At 42.3% G+C, this 22,269-nt stretch overlaps 1 protein-coding gene across 5 annotated transcripts in view; it reads right to left on the bottom strand.

The window, feature by feature from the left end:
• LOC5578262 (Down syndrome cell adhesion molecule-like protein Dscam2) overlaps positions 1-22,269 on the bottom strand; it is a 573,793-nt gene that overhangs the window by 250,224 nt on the left and 301,300 nt on the right. For all 5 annotated transcript variants that reach the window (XM_021843982.1, XM_021843984.1, XM_021843986.1 and 2 more), the window contains exon 5: positions 6,454-6,512. In XM_021843982.1, the coding sequence (XP_021699674.1) occupies positions 6,454-6,512 (59 nt within the window). The remainder of the gene's footprint in view (positions 1-6,453; positions 6,513-22,269) is intronic.

Genomic DNA, 22,269 nt, shown 5'->3' with positions numbered 1-22,269 from the left:
CTGCCTACAAGTAATTTGTTTTTTTTACTTGCTGGAAAATTTTGTCGTTCACGAGAGATTCGAAGAGTTTGGGGATACAGGAGATAATGACAATTCCGCGATAGTTCCGTATGTCAGATTTTGTACCTGATTTGAAAACAGGCACCAAATACGAGGATTTCCTCGCTTCTGGAAATTTTCCATTTTTTAGAGACATGTTGAAAAGGCATTCTAAGGGAAGGGTAAGTTCTAGAAACAGCAATCGCATAAATTATACAAAAAAGAAAATACTGCCACGAACTTACAAAATTATCATGACATATGTAACCAACTCAACTCAGCCATTAACTCCTCACATGAAGAATATAATCGTAAGGTCAAATAATGTCCTAAAAACTTTTTTAATTATGTAAACACTAAATTAAAAAGTAGCAATTTACCTTCGCTAATGCATTTTGAAAGTAGCCATGATTTGTGCGTGCTATCTTTCGCGCCAGGTGCAGCAATGTTGCCTGTTCAGAAGTTAAATGAGCACTGCTGAAGAATTTGTGACTGGAATTAAATCAATAACTAATTACTGAGGCGTCCGATTTGAAAACGGTCTTCGGCAAAGATGTAGTCGATTATTGTATCTCACAGTATCAGCGTAGTTCTAATCTCCAAGAGCACATGGGCAAACACTATGACCGATTGAATGAATTGCTTGCTTCTCCCATAGCAATTCTCATATAAACTTTAAATGGCTTGTGCAGTCTCAGATTTCATCCGAATGAGCTCAAATTTTGGGAGAATTTGAGAAGTATCGAATGAGCGGTGTGGAGCAAAAACGATTTTTTGAACCACTCTAGTAAGTTCTTCTGAGAGATTTTTGAAGAACACGAGTGCAATGCCATCAGGTCCTGCTCACTTTGACACGTCCAAGTTTTTTGGTGCCGATAAGATTTCTTGTTGTGATAGTTTTGCTATAGATATACTATTAGAAATTTCTGGGAAAAAAGAAAAGAAATTGCGGTCGCGGTCTTCTTCGTAGTAGGTGGTGTACACTTCTTGGAAGAAATCAAAGCAAAGAGGTTGCAGATCTCGGAAGAGTTTTCACCTACGTTTCCGTCAAAATGCATTAGCGAAGGTAAATTGCTACTTTTTAATTTAGTGTTTACATAATTAAAAAAGTTTTTAGGACATTATTTGACCTTACGATTATATTCTTCATGTGAGGAGTTAATGGCTGAGTTGAGTTGGTTACATATGTCATGATAATTTTGTAAGTTCGTGGCAGTATTTTCTTTTTTGTATAATTTATGCGATTGCTGTTTCTTGTTCTTTAGGTTTTTTAGTTGTGGGCTAAACCACACCCGTAATTTGTTATTCTGTATACGTCTTCTTCTTCTTGTTGGCACAGTTTCATTAATTATTTGTTGAATAATTGAATGAAATATGTCTACTTCGGTGTCGACATTTCCTTCAATACTTATAATATGTTGCCAATTAATTGTACATAGTCTCCGTTTTGCTTCTTTGTTATTTGCTTTATTGTATTCCGGCACTTCCTCGTACTCCCAGTCGCTAGGGAGAAAAGTTTTATGTATGAAGACTGAGTATTCAATTGCTGTGTGAAATACCTCATTTTTCCATAGAGGTAATAATGATGTATACACACAGAAATCTTCAGTGCAATTTGTAAATAAGAGGTTCAAGTAAGAATTTTGCTGGTTTTTACGTGATTAATTTGATTTAGGCCAAAATATGATATTTTATCGAATAAAAATTGTAAAGTACTGTCTTTGCCTACGACTGGGAGTAAAAGTGATTCATTTTCATGGTCTGCAATCAAGTCGGCATTGCGTTGGTTGAATTCGCCATAAATATACAGTTTAACTTCAGGTTCCATATTTGAAATAATAGATTCGACAATTTTGAAGAATAATTCAAAAGAATGTTTGTAAGCGTGTTCAGGTGGAAAATACACGGATGAAAAAATATGCGTTTCTCCATTAATTAGAGCTTTAGCCCAATTATTTTCGAATTCTTTGTGTTTGAAAGTTTCAATTTCTTCAGAAGTAAAGTCTGCATTGATGGCTATGAGGACTCCACCACCGGATTTCTTAATACAGTGTTGCAAATTTCGGTCGTGCCGAAATACATTAAAATTGTTTCCGAAAGTTTCTTCGCTTCTTACACTTTCGTCCCAGCTAGTTTCAGTTCCAAGAATTACATTGAAAGAAGAAGATAAAAGTTTTTGTTGAATTTCCTTCATTTTGGCTGAGCTTTTCATGCGATTGAAATTTTGGCAATATACCAGAATTTCAGTCGCATTCTGTTGAGAAGACGACGAAATTTTTGGATTATTAGTAATACTTAGATTACTATGTGCGTCAGGTAGCAGAGTTTCTACTTTCTTGTCGAAAGGTGTCATTATTTCCGAAAACTCGGAACCTGCAGTTGGAGTTTTGAGCCACTCTCACGCAGCTGCTGAAGACGATGAATCCTCTCGCTGGACAGATATTTCCGATACGATTCCAGGTCCGTCACTGCTGCCGAAGAGTCCAGTCCATATTCCTGATGTACCTCCTTGAAGATTCGAAGCAGATTCTCAGGATCAGATGGGAGACCTTCAGATGCCAATTTCAGACGAATACTGGTTGCAGTAAAGCCATCCACGCATACATCTGCTTGTTGATCGTGCATGTACGCGAGGAACAGTCGGACGACGTCCATGATTTTCGGGTCACGCAGACGAGCTTTCAAGAAACGACCGTCACCCTCCGTTGATTGCTCCGTTAGCGCACAATAGGTGGTCGCAATGGATCCAAGTCGAATTGGCTGTCACTGCTACACATTGTTTGGGTTGAAGGTTTTTGTTGTTGTTGAGGTGGATGATGGTGGGTGACATACGGATGTAGGGGCGTTGAATTTCCTAGGATTCCTTTTTCTGGACGATACGGATTAATAGTTTCGCCCTCTGTAAAATTGATTGGCTTCGGGACTGAGAGGCCAGAAATTGGATGGTCTGTGTTGGAAGGTGGACCAGCAAATTTAAATTTGGCCATAGCCAGTAGCTCTTTGTCGAGCCCTTAATTCCTGCTGCGTTCAGGTGGCTGGTGGTTTTTTATGCTGTTTTATGGTTGACCACTAGTTATGCGGGAAATTTGTCGCTGTCTTCGTTTTTTTCGTTGCTTGGCTTTTTCTTGAAGCTTTCGACGGCTCAGCTTCATGTCGTATGCTGACCAGTCCAGCACCGCTTATTTCCCAAAATTCGCCAAACAGAGGAGAGACTGTCAGTTTTTGATAGGGATTCGGAAATTCTTTGTTGTGGCTGTTATTGTAGTTGTTGTCGTTGTTTTTGTTCTTGTTGTTGCTGTTTCTGCTGGTGATGTGGCTGTAAATTGATATTCGAAGAGATAAAGTCTTCTGCTAATGTTTTGTTCGCTTGCAGTGAGTTTTTATTTGGGCTGCCCTCAATAGTCTCAGCAGCAGCAGATACAGACTTAATCTCATCCAATATTTCCTTCGATAAGAATAAGATTTCTGCTTGTTTATGTTCCGTCGTCGTTGATGCTTCTGCTATTGCTGCAAATGCAGCTGATTTGGCTAATGAGGCCAATTCATTTCTGACCTCGTCAATTATTATTGGAAGTGGGTCAGGAGTGGTTGGAGGCTCCGTTGGCGTGATTGCATTTACTGCTTCTTCTGCTACCGAATTGACTGCCTTTTTAATAGCCAATGCAGAATCGTCAAAAAAGTTTTAAATTTTTTGTGATATTTTTGTACTTGATATGTTTATGTCGGTGATTGCTCACGCGTGAGTCACACGACACCATGTGCTGGTCGAGTGCATTGCGTATGCTTTCTTTGTTTTTGTTGGACAAAGCCAACGATTCGTTTATTTCATTGAGCAGGTGCTCAATGCTTTCAAATAATACTGACACTAAGCTGAATTTACTTAGGTCAGCAGCAATACGCTGATTGGTGTCGTTTTGTGAGCGTACCGCTTCAAGAAGTTTTTCTTGTTGATGAAGCAGCTTCCGCACGTCGGCCTCCTTCATAAGGATGCCCTGGCAGTTGGAACACTTTGGTACCATAAACGCGAATATACTAGATGGAAATTGCCCTTGATGCGGTACTGGATAATCTGATGGGCACACTCTCCATTTCATGTGTCTTGTTAGCCTCGGGTTGCAGAAAGTGAAGTCGATGATGGACTCTCTGCTTTTCTGACGATATGTGCCGATGGTACCTTCGTTGGCTAGATGAACATCTAACTTTGCTAATGCTTCTAACACACTGTATCCTCTTGCGTTTGTGAGGCGGCTTCCCCACTCGAAACTCGATCGCCCAAGCATTGAAGTCGCCGGCTATGACGAATGGTCTACGATCGATAAGCTCTTCCGTTAATCTGTCTAGCATACCGTTGAATTCTTTTAACGGCCATCGCGGAGGTGCGTAGCAGCTATACACATGTACACACCATCAACTTTGGCGATTACGAAGCCTTCTTCTGCGCATTCAATCACTTCCTGAAAGGGGTATTTTCCAACCGTCCAAATTGCCGCTGTTTTACTTGTGTCTGCTACCCAATTCCCATCTCTAGGTAGGATTCGGTATGGCTCAGAGATGATAGCTATTTCACACTTCATTTTCGCTACGGACTTTTGTCTACCTCTTTGAGATCTGAGTTTGACCGCATAGCACGCAAAACCTCCATGGACGATTCGTACATGCTTTAAAAATGATCGCTTCGCCCTTGTCCCGCCCCTTAATGGACACACGATTTTCGGATGGGTTTCTTTTTGGCCACTTGCCTCGGAGTTTGGCTGTTTTCCTCAGTAGCTTCCTCAGTTGTTGGCTATACCTCAGTACCGGGGGTGTCCTTGTGCTTTTTTGAGCCGCCTTATCTAACATCTTGTGGTGACGCTCTTGCCCTCTTCGGCGTGAAGAAGGGCGTTGTTTGCATGCACTGACATTTTTGTTCGAGACGGGGGCTTCCCCCGTTACAGTACTCGTTTCCACTTTTCGCGATGCTGAGGCTCGCATTGCTTCTAATGCGGACTTGGTCACCGCATGTTTTTTTTTTTCGGTTGTATCAGCCCTCGCCTCCAGAGTTTTCCATTCTTTGACGGCCGCTCCAAGGGCAAGGGCTCCTTGCATCTTCGTCACCAACAGTTTGATGTCTTTGTGCACATTGCTGCTTTTGTCGACATACTCGTGCAGCTCATCCACAAGTCTTTTCGCTGTAACTACCTTCGGTAGTTTTGGTACTTTCGACCACATAATATACTGCTGCTGTTGCTGAAGGTTAATTTGCTCCTGCTCACGCTCGTGCTGCTGATGCGTTTGTTGGGTTTGAAGCATTGGTAATCTTACCAACCCGCTTCTGGTAAACGGATTTGCCGCCCCTTCTCCGATGTTGTATATAATCTCCATTATTCAGGGTCCTCTTTCCAGACCGCTATCGTCAACCGCCGTACGTAGTCACCTTTCATATTCCCAGGGTTATCTATGCAAGCAGGGAGGCCATGTTAGGGTTGACACGATCCCTTATGAGGATCGTGTTCAGAGCCGGATCGGCGTAGGTAGGGAATGATCATCCGAGCCTAGTACTCATCACTTAAAATGGACGGGTTCTGAACGTATCCAGAGACCTGCCATGAGCCTACTCGCCGTTTCAAATTGGTGTCACCCTTCTTTACTCAGGAAGTAGAATGACACGACTACTTGCAGATATGTGGTGTTATGTAGTCAACAGAGTTCACTGTTGAACTCCCACCACGCTCTAGCCAGACTCTGCTTGAGCTTCTATTCTGATGGACTAGAAGCTCGACCACCTCTCAGAGGAAGTGTCAAAGATGGTATTTCATACGGATGTATGAATGTGAGTCGCTGGGACAGGAACAACTGTCATAGTGGTAAGAAGGAAAGAATGCTAGCCATTTTTCAAATAGTTTTTACAATATGAAACAATATGTTTTCAAGCTGCCAGATATTTGATAGCTATACAAAGAGTTAGAAAGTCTCACTTTCAGACAAACTTTCCCCCCTTAATCCTGCCTCTGGATCGACAGAAAGAGAATGGAGCAAAAAAGGACAAATATTACTTATCCAACCTAATTAAAATGGAACTTTATGTAAAGCAAAATCATGCACGTATGGCGTTGCTGCTCTTACTGGATAGAGGTAGTCGAAAGCGGTGTGAATTAATCATAATTATGTGTTTTGTTCTTTCCGTTCATTGCATCTGCCGCAGCGTCCCATACCAGAGGAGCATAATTATTTTAAACGACAACTGCTGTAATTTTGCACATCCCATTGGGGCATACCTCATCGTACTCAGCTGCTGCCGTCCCTCTCTAACAAAACAGACAACCCGTTGACTGAGACTGTGATATTGAAAGCCCAAGCTACAACCCCGTTGAGACAGGTGAGAAGAAAACTCCGATTCTCGCCGCAAGCATTTGTGTAGTTTTGGGACAGACTTACCTCCTTTCACGTGCACTTCGCGGCTTAAAATAGTACCGACTAAGTTTTTTAATTTACATCTGAAATAGAAAGAAAGCGGAGACAGAGAATGAAAATGAGAAAGTTAGACTGCTTCGAGGTGAAATATTTCTGCAAACTTCCAAGGCGGGGGAATTAAGTTTTCTAATTAAAAATAAATGAATTATTGCCAGCCATTACTGCGATGAATGCTTTGCGTCTTCTCTTCGATTGTAGGTCATTTGTTTGACTAATTAAATTTTTTTTTATGACTGTAAAAATTGAATTTGAATGAATCAGCTCCTTTTTTATGTTTCTTGTGAATTACGCAACATCAAATGGTTGTACTCCTTTTCCCGAATGTCGTTTCCCAAACAGCCAGTTTCCCAAACACCAGTTCCCCGATACCCCATTTCCTTGAAAAGTTAAAGGCACTCAGCATTATCACATCTTCATTTACTTCAGGATGGTGATCGATCATCTGACATTCGCCTTTCTTCATTTAGTTGATAGTTCTTTCGAGTTTCACGCGTTTTCGGCATCTTTAGCAATATGTGTTTGGTCGTGAAAAACAAAAATTTTTTTTGGATTGCTTATCGTTCTTCCTAGTTAACCATTCTGTTTGCAAAGACTAATAATTTTTAAGGTTAAGATGATTCGAAGCCAAACCTCGAATTTTAAAGAGTACAAATCTCTAGAACCGAAGATTCATTTTAACTGAAAACTTGATCGATAGTTCACTACCAGCGAGTGACCAATCGATCAAGTTTTCTGCTTAAACTGATGTACGGTTCTCCAGATTTGTGCTCCTCTTACAAATTCGAGTTTTGCTTCGTTTTATCTTCACCGTAACTGCAACACTTTTCAGGATATCTTCTATCTTCTATCTTCTATCTTCTATCTTCTATCTTCTATCTTCTATCTTCTATCTTCTATCTTCTATCTTCTATCTTCTATCTTCTATCTTCTATCTTCTATCTTCTATCTTCTATCTTCTATCTTCTATCTTCTATCTTCTATCTTCTATCTTCTATCTTCTATCTTCTATCTTCTATCTTCTATCTTCTATCTTCTATCTTCTATCTTCTATCTTCTATCTTCTATCTTCTATCTTCTATCTTCTATCTTCTATCTTCTATCTTCTATCTTCTATCTTCTATCTTCTATCTTCTATCTTCTATCTTCTATCTTCTATCTTCTATCTTCTATCTTCTATCTTCTATCTTCTATCTTCTATCTTCTATCTTCTATCTTCTATCTTCTATCTTCTATCTTCTATCTTCTATCTTCTATCTTCTATCTTCTATCTTCTATCTTCTATCTTCTATCTTCTATCTTCTATCTTCTATCTTCTATCTTCTATCTTCTATCTTCTATCTTCTATCTTCTATCTTCTATCTTCTATCTTCTATCTTCTATCTTCTATCTTCTATCTTCTATCTTCTATCTTCTATCTTCTATCTTCTATCTTCTATCTTCTATCTTCTATCTTCTATCTTCTATCTTCTATCTTCTATCTTCTATCTTCTATCTTCTATCTTCTATCTTCTATCTTCTATCTTCTATCTTCTATCTTCTATCTTCTATCTTCTATCTCCTATCTTTTATCTTCTATCTTCTGTTTGTTTGTTTGTTTGTTTACGACACTTAACACCATAAGTGTGCATTCGTGTCGGCGTCGGTTTAAAATTTACAATTCAACTGTATTCTACAATTACTTGTATAACCTAGTGTCATGCAAGAATTTTGAAAGATTTTAAACTTTAACGTCTTTGTTTCCGAGTGCACCTCGTAAACTTGTGGTGTTGATGCCATTTTCTAGTCGTTCTTTATCTAATTTTCGACATTCCAGAATGACATGACGCACATCCACTGCCGTTCCGTAGTATTCACATGTGGGTGGAGATTCTTTTTTTAACGGGGATGTGTGTTAGCCGCGTGTGGCCGATCCTTAGCCGGGTAAACACTCGCTGGTCGGCTGTGCTACTACGGTCTTTTTTTTTAGCAATTGGGGGATAATCTGCTCAACAGACTCTGGACCAAGGTCCAGTAGTGTGGAGTTGGGGACCATTTACTACATGCAAGCAGTAAACAGGACTACACCCCGACCTACTAAACCATTCCCATTGCCGCCAAACCCTTCGTCTCTCCGGGACCACCAAGAAGGCATTGCTTCGGAGAGGGGCTATTGCACATCGCAACCTCCAGGTTAGCTGCGTAACCATGCAGCAACGAACATCGATGGCACGCTTAGGGGGGCCCACCAAGGTAGCATGCTGGCGCTTTGCCAGCTTCCCAGGTGGTCCTTACCTCCCATTGTCGACCCTGCCCGACCACAACGCCCGCGCCCAGCTGCACCGCAGGTATCAAGAACTGATACTGCGGGCTTCGCAATTTGACCTACTGAAGGCTCAGGCCCTATCACCTAGCACCAGCTGGGATTGTTGACGAAGGGGCCTCCACCTGCCCCGAACAACCAGAGGCTCGTATCCAACTCAGTAGGCTGGCGCCACGACAGCAACGCTACCAGGATGTTTTCCCCGCGGCCACCTAATCGCTGTAAGGGTCGATTTCGACCGTAGCACAGTGGCGGTCCTTCATACAAAGGTCGGACAAAACCTCAAATACGTCTCAAATTGCTAGATAATAGTTATCTATTAATTATCTTGGATACCTGATATCATCCCGTTGGAAATAACAGTCAAATTGAAAATTCGATTTTCTAGTGAAATTGGTCCAAATTAAGTTTTTTCATCCAATCGTATAAAAAGGCTATCACTACATTTTTTTGTTGTAAGGCAGAAATTTTTGCATAAACCTGAACTAGAGGTACAAATTTAACTTCCTTTTAGAAATTCCACTAAAGTTTCAAACGAATTATGATCAATTATATAGATTTGAATGATGAAATCGATAAATTATAATGAAAAATGAAAATGGAATTTTCACCTCTAGGGGCAAAAAGGGGCAAGAAAAACGATTGCACGTTTGAAAGTAAGGATGATTTGCTGCTTCATAGTGAGTGACTCATTTTCCCGAAACTCTTCACATAAAACGTACGAAGTTTAGAAAATTTAACAAAATTTTGGAGAAAGATTATTTGAAACATTTTTTTGCTACAAATAACAACTTAATATGTTAAAAATTATATAATTATAGTCAAAACTAAGCCTCACAACTACGCTTTCAAATGGAACCTATTGAGCTTAAATCGGTTATGATTTCGTTGAGATACAGATGTTTGAAGTTTGCTAGGTGAATCGAAGTTGATGAATTTCGAGCAGTCCAATTTTGCTGACTTTCCCACACTTACGATGCTGCCAAAAATCGAAAACAGAACAGATCAATCTCAAATTTTGAGAAATTGTCGCTCAATAGTAAAGAAGTCTATAAAAAATATTGACGAGTGATTTTGAGAACATGAGTTTTTGAGGTTTTGTCCGGCCATGCGCCACTGTGCGTAGGGCACCGGTATGACCTACGTAGCCGACTGCGAACCCTTGGACCACCTGTTGTTTAGCGTCTGCACTAGCCACTCCTCGAGTCCACTCGCCACCTCCTTTGTAGTTCCAAGACGATGTGGGTGATAGCCGATGAAACGGCATTCCAGCCAAACTCGTCTTCACACATCCTCTGAACCAGATTGTCTGGAGTCGTGTCCCCACAGCATGTGGCAAACATGCGGTCACGCATTATGCGGAAACGCGGGCACACGAACAAAACGTGTTCCGCCGTTTCCTCTAAACCTGCACAAACTGGACATTCGGGAGAACCCGCATGACCGAAACGGTGTAGATACTGTCTAAAGCAACCATGCTCCGTAAGGACCTGTGTCAGGTGGAGTGTTAGTTTCCCATGGCGCCTATTGACCCAGATATCTAACCTCGGAATCAACCTGTGAGTCCACACTCCCTTGGTGGAACTGTCCCACGCACGCTGCCATTTGACCATAGAGGCCAGTCTTGCAGTCCTGCGTATGCCTCTTGTGCCACGCCTTTCGAAGCACTCTATGTCTTCCATGATAAGGATACCAATAGGCACCATACCGGTGATGACGCAGAGTGCATCGTGTGACACGGTACGGTACGCGATCGCAACCCTCAGGCATATTAGCCTATATGTACTCTCCAGCTTGCTACGGTAGCTGTTGGTACTTAAAGCCGTGCCCCAAGCCGGGCCACCATACCTCAGTATGGACGAGGCGACACTGGCCAGAAGCTTACGCTTACTGGCGTACACCGCAGAGCTATTGGACATCATCCGGGACAGTGCCACAATAGCTGTGGAGGCTCTCTTGCAGGCATAATCGACATGGCTACCGAAGGTAAGCTTGTCGTCGATCATCACCCCCAAGTGTTTGATGGAGCGCTTCGAAGTGATTGTGCAGTCGCCTACACTGATCACCGCTTGCTGCACCGACTTTCGGTTGTTGACAACAACAGTCTCAGTCTTGTGGTGAGCCAATTCCAGTTTCCTGGAGCTCATCCACTCCTCCACAATTGCGATCGAGTGGGCTGCAGTCAATTCCACTTCTTCGATCGATTCACCGTAGACCTCCAGCGTAATATCGTCGGCAAAGCCAACGATGACCATACCCGGGGACCATTTCAACACCTCGTCGTACATGACATTCCATAACACCGGACCCAGGATGGAACCTTGAGGGACTCCTGAGGTTATGTGAAAGCACTTCCGACCCTCCTCTGTGTCATAGACTAATACCCGATTCTGGAAGTAACTCCCGAGAATCTTGTACAGGTACTCGGGTATCCCCAGACGCAGGAGCGCATCAGCAATAGCCGTCCAACATGCACTATTGAATGCGTTCCTTACATCCAGAGTCACTACTGCGCAGTAGCGAATCCCCGTCCTCTTACGCTGCAGTGCTATCTCAGCGGTTTACTTAACCGTCAGAATAGCGTCTACGGTGGACCTCCCTTTCCGGAAGCCGAACTGGTTGCTTGAGAGACCATTTACACCCTCGGTGTACCTCAACAGTCTGTTGAGGATGATCTTCTCGAGCACCTTCCCCGTCGTGTCGATCAAGCATATTGGTCTATACGCCGACGGGTCACCTTCCCGCCTTTGGCAATAGTACTAGGCTCTGCCTCTTCCACACATCTGGAAATACTCCCGCGTCCAGGCATATCTGCGTAGCAGATCTGAACATCCCCGGAGCCTCCAAGATTGCGACTTTGAGGGCCAGGTTTGGAACTCCGTCCGGACCTGGTGCCTTACCTATACTGAGGGATTTTGTTATTCCTCATCGGTTACCCTCTCCTCATCGCCAGCCCCAATCCCCGGCTGTCCTACGAAAGAAGACCAAGGGCTAGGGTTTTGGTGCGGAAAGAGCCCCTTGCACCTCTTGTCTTGTCCATAACGATCCTGTAGGCATCGCTCCACGGATTCGCGTTGGCACTCTGACAGAGTCCCTCAAAGCAGGCTTTTTTGCTTGCCCTTATATCGGACTTCAGCGCTGAAATATGCTGGAACCACTGATCTTCTTCTTTCTGGCGTTACGTCCCCACTGGAACAGAGCCTGCTTCTCAGCTTAGTGTTCTTATGAGCACTTCCACAGTTATTAACTGAGAGTATACTGTGCCAATAACCATTTTTGCATGCGTATATCGTGTGGCAGGTACGAAGATACTCTATGCCCTTGGAAGTCGAGAAAATTTCCAACCCGAAAAGATCCTCGACCGGTGGGATTCGAACCCACGACCCTCAGCTTGGTCATGCTGAATAGCTGCGCGTTTACCGCTACGGCTATCTGGACCCCACTGATGAAGAAGCCGGAACCCGCGGACCACTTTGGGCATTACTTACGAACCGAACACTGGCAGTAATATATATTAAAAAACCATTTAGTTGGCATTGGTCCGAAGACCTGAAGGAACTGACCTCCTGCTGGTGCAGAAGGCGCTTTTATTCACACATTGTCACCAGTCATTACTATCAACAATGATGATACATTTACGAATTTGCCTAGACCTTATGGGCCAAGACCTTTGGACTCGGTTACGATCGATGATGGTTTAATGATTGGCACCGCGCGAAATGCCACCGAACAGTCGCCAACAGGTGCCTGCAGTTCGGCCGGACATTTCGCGTGTGTAATCAAAACAATTTCGTCGATGCTCCAAGTGAGCACCGGATTAATTAAATTTGCATGGGCACGTCTTTGATTGTGCCCCACACCATCCCCCCTTTTTTTGGGATAATGTTGTTAACATTCTTTTCGCTAGCAGTCCAAAAATCTTTACCCAATATTATTTTTTTTTTGTTTACACATTTTTTTGTCAATTTTTGTTGTTAAAATCTATACAATTTGAAAACAAGTATAACATTATATTTTGATTATTGGATTTTTATGAATTTTCATTTCTTTTTTATTATCTACGTTTACAACTGTGTAATTCATATCTTCTAACTTTTTAATTTTGAAAGGGCCTAAATAAAACGGTTCTAATTTTTTTCTATTTTCGTTTGTAACATAAACTAAATCTCCTATTTCAACATTAATTGGATTTAGATTTTTATTTAACTCATTTGTCCTTTTTATTTTTTTGTTCAATCAAATTATTGCGAGCTATTTCGCCAGATTTTTGTAATTTAAATTTTAATTCTGCAAGATACTCATCAAAGTTATAAATTGGCTCAGAACGAAATTTTAACATATCTTGGGGCAATTTAGCTTTTCTACCGAATACAATAATCACAGGGCTATCGTGATCGGATTTTTAAAAAAAGATTTAATCACTGTTACATTTACTTTATCGACAATTATTCACTTTTACACAATTAATTAACACAATTCGACTATCTTCACATAATAACCACTGATGAAATGAAATATGCTAGAACCACTGATGAAGAAGCCGGAACCCGCGGACCACTTTGGGCATTACTTACGAACCGAACACTGGCAGTAATATATATTAAAAAACCATTTAGTTGGCATTGGTCCGAAGACCTGAAGGAACTGACCTCCTGCTGGTGCAGAAGGCGCTTATATTCACACATTGTCACCAGTCATTACTATCAACAATGATGATACATTTACGAATTTGCCTAGACCTTATGGGCCAAGACCTTTGGACTCGGTTACGATCGATGATGGTTTAATGATTGGCACCGCGCGAAATGCCACCGAACAGTCGCCAACAGGTGCCTGCAGTTCGGCCGGACATTTCGCGTGTGTAATCAAAACAATTTCGTCGATGCTCCAAGTGAGCACCGGATTAATTAAATTTGCATGGGCACGTCTTTGATTGTGCACCACAGCGCGACTTTGGCAACGGTGAACACCACCCGTCGTTCTTAACGCTCCTCCTCGGTACATGCTCGCTGCATCCGCCTCCTGGCCCGTAGGCAGGCACGGCGCAAGTTCGCAATCGCTTGAGTCCACCAGTACGTCGGTGGTCTCCCATTCCTAGGGTGGACTTTCCTAGGCATGGTCGCATCGCATGCACGTGAGAGCACCGCTACCAGTTCGTCCCCGCTTACACGCTAAACTTCATCCGCTTAGAAATGAGTGCCGAGTACACAAAATCGGCCTCTCTTCATGCAGCACAGATTCTGTGCAAAGGGGGCTGTACACAGTTTTGTGCAAACGGTGGTAAACAAACCGAATGAGTGAAATGCGCACAGAGGAGGAACGCTGGGAATTCGGAATTCGCTTCCATGTTTGTTTTGCTTCTGAAAACATAAAAAAACATTTCGATTTTAAAGTTTTTCAGAGATTTTTTCATTCGAATAGCCGAAGCGGAAGCAAATGGGGGAAAAACTTTCTCATTTGCGATCATCTTCTGGCTTTTCGCTGGAAAAAATCCCTGAAAACTCCCCATCTTACCAACGGCCAACTGTTTGCTGCCGTGCGGGAGATGACTGACAGTTCCATTTCCATCGATCCGCGCACAGCCAATGGCCAACACATCGGTTACACATAGCATAAGCGCGAGTTACACAGAATTTTCACTCAGCCAGAGAGTCCTGCATTGTTTGCCTCATTCTGTGTAGTTTTAACACATGCGCTGCGTTGAGCAGGCTTAGCGTGTAGGCCGAGTAGGTTACGCTCACGGCGGAGCGCCTCTCTAAGTTCTTCGTCATTGAAGTACGATGTCTTCCACCAACGAGGGCTTGGCCTTGACCTAGCCGCTCCTCTACTCGCTACCTTCTGTTGTTGTAGTCGATACTGTAGCGAACCGCCAGGTGATCGCTGTGAGTGTAGGCATTGTCTACCCTCCAGTTCGAACTACTCGTTAGGCCAGGACTACAAAAAGTAACGTCGATAATCGACTCCGCTCCGTTTCGGCTAAAGGTACTTTTGGTACCAACATTAGCCAGATCGACATCTAGCACGGCCAGTGCCTCTAGCAGGATTTGACCCCGCTGGTTCGTGATACGGCTTCTCCATTCCACGGCACAGGCACTGAAGTCACCCGCTATTACTACTGGCCTTCGCCCTGTCAGCACGGTCGTCATACAGTCCAGCATCTGCGTGAACCGCTCGGTCGACCAACTCGGAGGCACATAGCAGCTACAGAAGAGGACTCCGTTTACCTTGGCGATACCGATGCCCTCGTAGGTAGTAGACACCAACTCCTGGACGGGGTATTTACCCGTCGTCCATATCGCTGCCATTTTTCCGGATCCATCCATGACCCAGTTGCCGTTGCCGGCGGGTACTCGGTATGGGTCCGATATGATGGCGATATCCGTCCCCCACTCAGCAACTGCTTGATACAGCAATTTGCTAAATTTATTTATTTATTTATTTCGTCAATCATTTGTAGACTACATAGTTACATAGTTTCTTATATTCTAAGATTTCCTAGTGAGTTAAAATATGATTTCAATTTGGTCCGGGGCATACTAAGATCAATCATTTCACAGTGCTCATTGTAAACAGACATCATTTGATTTAGAGGACTAAATTTGGCGTAGTTTGTACGATAACGATCTAAAGTAAACAAATTTCTGTGACGCAATTGTCGATTAGGAGCATAAAAGTTTAAGTTAGATAATAGCTTTGTTGAGTCAATACGTTGTGAAACGATATCATTAACAAATGCGACCATGGCATATTCTCGTCGCTGTTTTAATGTCTGAATGTTTATCAACATGCATCGTGCTTTATATGACGGAAGAGGAAATACAGTCCATCCTAATTTGCGGAGTGCGTATAGTAAAAACTGCTTTTGAATCGACTCTATTCGTTCTTCATGTGATTTCAAATATGGGGACCAGACAATACTACAATACTCTAATATGGATCTCACATAAGCAACGTTAAGGGTTTTGATCGTATAACGGTCTTGAAAATGATATCCGAAACGTTTTATGAAGTTAAGCATATTGCCCGCTTTATGAGTTAATGTGTTGTAATGTTCAACGAACGTTAATTTGGAATCCAAAATTACTCCTAGATCTCTAATTTTATCACTTTTTTTAACTTGTTGGTTTCCTAACATTATTGTTAAACTTAATTTTGGATTTCGGCTTGCAGTCACAATCAAAAGCGTTGATAATTTTAATTCATCGCTTTTGATTGTGACTGCAAGCCGAAATCCAAAATTAAGTTCACAAAAATACCAGTCAAGATCACTAAAACTTATTGTTAAATTCGGAGTGTTTCGTTTTCTGCTATAAGTTATTAGATTACATTTTTCAACATTCAACATTGCTGAGCTGCGTCACAATGGTTCAGGTTAAGCTGCGTTCTGCACTGTGACTTTTCATTTATGGCTCTTTTGAAGGTCGGACACCTTGAGCCTCCCGTTGGATGCTTGTTGTTCACGGACTTCCCGGAACAAATCAAGCACTTGGGAGGGTTCTTGCAGCCTAGTGCCTTATGACCTTCCTCACCACATCGCCTAAACAACTTGGTCCTATCAGGGCCTTTACAGCCCCAGGACTTGTGTCTGGTTCCCTACACCTGAAGCAGATCACCGGTTGCTCGTGTATGGCCAATGAGCATACTGACCAACCCACCTTGATCTTTCCTACCTTCGCGGACTTAGTAGCTGTACTAAGGCCACCTGAGTCCCTGCCGGACCTTTCCGTAGCCGTACGGCAGCGGTGGGCACCTGTACCTTGCACTATTGCCGCAGTGCCGTGATGAGCTCTTCTGCGTCAGTGATCTCGTCAAGGTTCATCACCTTCAAAGTCACTGCCTGCGTTAGAGCCCTCACCTCGACACCCTCGCCAAGCTTTTGTAGGCGGCGCTTTTGCGCTCCATGTCGCGCTCAAGCTTGAGGATCATTTCACCTGTACAAGTGCGTCTGACACTGCTTACGTCGGCTCCTAAATCAGCGAGCTTCGCGTCGCTGAGCATCGCCTTCAAGACTTCCGAGTACTTGGACTCTTTCGTCTTGATGATGATCGCATCACTCTTTTCGCGCTTGGCACCTACCCTGCTACCTTTCTTTGGCCTGGTATCCCTACGCTCCTGCACTTCGTGCTTCTAGTTCCTCTTCTTTCACTCTACGGTTGTTCAGTGGGCGTCCCCCCTGATCCGCCCTAACCTGTGGTGTTTGAGGACCTCTCAATGGCCGCCACCCCCTGTTCCCATCAATCCGTGAGGGGCCAGCCTTTTCGGGCCCACCCTTCTCGGCTTTCCGGGACGCCTGGCTGGGGTCCGATTTTCTGGCACTTCTGTCAAAAATTTCCAATTTTAGCGTTACGTAATAAATGGACGCTGCCTTATAACATACCAACTATATCTTGCGGAGAACGACGCCGAAGGATCATCCCTTGTGCTGGCGGGCGCACAGTCAGACCCAGTCCCGGAGGAACCACGTGTGCCCCAGCGTCAGATAACCCGCCCAACGAGATCCGACCTAAAGCGACGGCTACTACCCATCTCTCGTGGCTGGTAGGCGCGGTGTCTGAAACCCGCCCCGGAGGAGCCACGTGTGTCCCGACCACCTGTTTGCCAACTCGCCGTACCCTCCAACCAGAGCGACCAAGCCATCAACATCTAACTCGACCCGTCCATCTGAGCATCCTCGTGGCCATAATTGGATTGGTCGGCAAGGTCGTCAAGGAGAGGTCGTAGTTATCACAACGACGGGTGCACTCCATCCAACTGTGAACCAGTCTAAGACCGTCGTTGGAAGTGCCGCAGGAATCGGTAGCGGCATGTTAAACCCTCCAGAACACTGCAGCTGCCAGGTATGTCATCCGATTCCCCTTCGCATGCCCACAAAGGACCCCACCGTCATCTATCGGCCGCACCACTTCACTAGCCCTTAAACTAACCCTAACTCTATCATGAACGAAAAAAAAAAATAAGTAAAATGTACGCCACTTCTACTTTCCATATTCCATAGGCTATGTCCCTGTGATTGTGCGTCAAATCTCCTATGTTACGTCCACTTCAGCTACGGTATCCGTCGTGAGCCTCTTGAGCAGGTAAATAGGCGACTCTGAGAGGAAAAAACCCAACCTACGAGCTAGCCGTTTCTCGCAGATTGACCGCCTTTTTCGCCACTGCTCTAGCTTCCTGGAAAATCGCCAATGCTTCGGGTTGGTTCGGATCAAGTTTCTGGAAACGTCGAAGGGAGCGCTGACACTTTCGTCGTCGTTTAATTGCCGCCTTTGCTTCTGGGCACCAACGCGGTACCGAATTTGGCCTGATTCGTTCACTGGTTTGTGGGATCGACTTCTTCGCTGCTGCAATTATCTTCTTCGTGAAGCTTTCTTCGTCCCAGTAGTGCACGGTATTTGATGCTAGCTGCAACGTGTATTGCTTGCCGATGAGCCAGCACGTTATACCGCCCGGCTTTGGTTTCTTGTAGTGCTATCACGCAAGGTTCCAGGTCGGCAAGAAATTAAATAGGCAATAAATTATTCTTTTTAAATCTCATAGAAAACTGAAATTCCACCTGTGTTGTGTGCACATTATGGAAAGCACCTTTATATTGTTTGCAAATATGAGTACCGTTTTGTCTCAAATTCCGAACAGGCTCATATTCCGAACACTCGGTTTTTGTATGGTGATTTGGTTGAATTGTTTCGTTGAAATATGTTATCAAAAATGCAGTCATTTGCTATTCAATTTTAAAATCTTTTAATCTATCTTCGGGAGTAATGCTGATTCTCTAGTTCGAGGTTAGTAGAACTAGCTCAGATAACTTTATTTGCAAAATTATTCATTTGAGTACGATTTATTCATGTTGTTCGAAATTTGAACCTTCGGAATATGAAACAGAATTAACAGTGTTCGGCATTTGAATCAGAATGTTGTTCCATACTAAACAATACAACAATACACAACACGAGTTAAAATAAGTATTTTTTATCGGCACCTCCAACAGCTAACAGTTAGATATCGCGAAAAAATTACATTTTTCATAAATATTAATTAATTTATGCCTATCAGATGAATCTGAAGTCACAGTTGGCCTTAAGTGTACGGAATATGAGTCAAAACGTTATATGGGGTAATACTCTCTATAACTGAATACTGTTCTGACTCATATTCCGAACACTTAAGGTCAACAGAGACTTCAAATGCATATAATAAGTAGAAATTAGTAGATATTTGTAAAAATTTAAATTTATTCGCAAAGCCCAACTGTTGGCTATTGAGTGTGCTGATAAAAATATTTATTTGAGTTTGATTAGTATTATTTTTACGTAACAGCAGGTACAAAATTTTAATTCAAATACCGAACACTGTGTTCATTCTGTCTCATATTCTGAACACGTTGATTCAAATCCCGAACAGCACGAATAAATCCTATTCAAAAGCATAATTTCGCAAATAAATTTATCTAAGCTAATATTACTGACCCCTAACTAGAGAATCAGCATTACTCTCGAAGTGTAAAATAGATTAGAAGACATTAAAATTGAATAGCAATTAACTGATAATAAATCTTCGAGCTGTTTAGTAGAATACCTATAAGTAGATGAAAAAATCGAATTTAGTACTCGTCAAGTTGAGTCTAGTACACGACACTGAAGAAGGCTTTACAGTTGAGGTCGAAATACGCGTTTCTGTCAAAGGATACAAACTCTAGTGGAATTAAATGGTATAGTACTAAATTCGGTTTTTTCATCTACTTGAAATTGACTGCCATTTTCTAGTAATTTGATGGCATATTTCAGTGAAACATTGCAACCTAATCGCCATAGGGTTTTGTTCTTCTTCGTCGTAAGCGTCTTTCGTCGTATCAAACTTTAAATGTTCCACTACGGCGGATATTTAAACTTACCTGCAACAAAGATTCATTATCCAAGTATAATTTTGTGAAAGCTGTTATGGTTTGTACACTTGTACACCAAAAATGCAATAAAACTGTAGCGGTCCTGCCGACCGAAAGAAGCATTCCCCTCCCCGTATCGAATAATTCGAAAGATCAATGATCACCATTGATCTAGGAAAGAACCCTTTTATTTTTTCGATGATGTTCCACGCAAGTTGGTGGATTTCATCAGATGTGGGTTTTCACTAGGTTAACTAGAAAACAAGCGATGTAAGCAGAAGCCAAGAACCTTACTGCTTGTTGCTCGTTAACGTGCTCCAATGCCGGAGAATGTTTTTGTTTTAATTTTTGTTTGTGTGTCACCCGACAGCGCTGACTGAACGCCCCAACAAGGTCTCGGTCACATGGCTGTACTAACTGAGCCAGAGCAACGCTCGTTTTGGCTTTTCTCTTTTCTCTCTTTATTTTCAGATTGGGAGATTGAGTTCCCCGCGGGAGCGCGATAAAACGCCCCGATCGCTGGCGGCGAGGGCGCTGTTCTGACGGTCTGTTCCAGGCGTTCGTTTTCGACATTTTCGTTCAAAGTTCAGTGGGCATTTTCTGCCAAATTGACGAGCGGGCCAATTCGGGTCGAGAGTGTTTGATAGTGATATAAGGTGGATAAAGTTTAGGTGGATAAAGTATATTTCGGGAAATTGGTGGAACCACCCACATACGCGATCAGAATCGAGGGAAAAGTGAAAGTGTCTCCATCGATTCCTTAAGAACGATTCTAAGGGCGGAAAGCTAGTGAATTGTGACGACTTTTTAATAATAAATAAAATTGTGAGAAGAAAAGGATTGATCAATATTCCGAAAAAAAACAGTGACCTAGCCGGGGGGCCCGCTACAAAACTACTGTATTTCGGTAAATAACTTCAGTTCAATTATCCACTTTGCACTTTATCACCGAAATCACATGAACGAACACGATTTGAGAGAAATGCTTAGCGATCGACTGAGCCACACCACTTTCCAACACAAGTTTCTTCCCGCCCCCGTGGGTGACTTACTTCGCCGGGCACTTATTTTCACTATGGAAAAACTTCGTGCTTCTTCACTGAAGAATTTCATTCCAATCGCATGCCGTAAAACTTCAATAAATCACCAAATTTTACGAAATTTTCTCAACCGCCGCGTATAATTGAGAATGTTAACAAAGTTTAATCTGTCGTACCGTAATCCGGGGGCAAATTGATCACTGGGGTGAATTTGATCAGGTCGGTACCAAATAGCATTTCTTTTCAAGGATGCTTAATACTTTGTTGGCATAACAAACATTCCATTTTTTCTAATTTATAGATGTTAATGATAATTTTAAACTATTTCATTTTTATTAAGGTCAGTTTTGCATAGAAATATTCACATTGTTTCAAGGTGTCAGCAATACTGTTGAAAATGTTGGTACTAAACAATCCGCTAGTGCTAAGCCTGCAAACGAACTTTGAGTGCTAAAAATGTTGTGCAAGCTTCAGTATGAACTGCTGAACTCATTTTTGAAATCGTACAGCATTACAAGAACAGTCGTTTGCTTATAAAAGCGTTTATTGTTCAAGAACGTGCTTATTTCAAGGGAAATTGCATACATTTAGGCGTATTATGCAGATTTACAAAGTTTATTTTTGCAATTAAATGATGAGATACACAAGTTGTAAGAATATTGACATTATTTTCAGATTCAGGAGACTTAAATTTAGTAGATAGGGAAATTTTACTTTCTAAAATATGCTTAATTCTATAGTGATCAATTTCGCCCCAATGTGTCATTTTCAATTATTGATATTAGAACTAATTTTATGAAATGTTAAAATTTATTTCATCAAAAAACAATTACATAATTTGATAGAGATCAATGAAGTACTGGTTTTACCGAAATAAATTTGACAATATTTGAATTCCAAAGAAAAACATGACAAAAAGTTGCGAAAAAGTGATCAATTTGCCCCCGGATTACGGTACTGAGAAAAAAAAAGCTTGTGCGCATCAATTTGTGCGCGACGCTCGATGTAAAAATACGGTTTCTTTGATTGTGTTGTTTTCGCTGTACTGTGAGCAAATGCCATAATTGTACGGTCAAAAGGAATTGTGTTCATATGTTTGGGCTGAATTTTGGTAACGAACAATTAATTTTAAAGGAAATTAGTATATTCCATCATGCTGAAGGAATGGAGGGAGATGCCCGTAGATCTATATATGCTAGTAAAACATTTTATTATAGCGTTGATATGTTGTGTTTTAACCATTGAATACACACAGTGAGCCGTAAGTTGTGAGACGAATCTGGAAACTGATTGCGACGGAGTTGAAAACGATACGACGGACTGAGAATACGGTAAGATGCATTTTCTTTGCATTATTTCCAAAAAGAGATCAAGATTTATCAAAATGTTATTGTACAATGCTAAAGCCGTTTTGAGAAAGAATTGTTTGGCATCGGTTTGTGTCAGCATCATTCACAGCAATACTGGGAAAATTGCAGTTCTCACTGATCAATGCTTAATACGATGGATACTAGCACATCACCCTACAAAAACAGTGTTCAGAATATGAGCCTGTTCGGAATTTG

Source organism: Aedes aegypti, chromosome 2 (assembly GCF_002204515.2).
Source record: "Aedes aegypti strain LVP_AGWG chromosome 2, AaegL5.0 Primary Assembly, whole genome shotgun sequence".
In the NCBI taxonomy this organism is placed as follows: Eukaryota; Metazoa; Arthropoda; class Insecta; order Diptera; family Culicidae; genus Aedes; species Aedes aegypti.
This window is presented reverse-complemented; position numbering and strand designations above follow the sequence as displayed.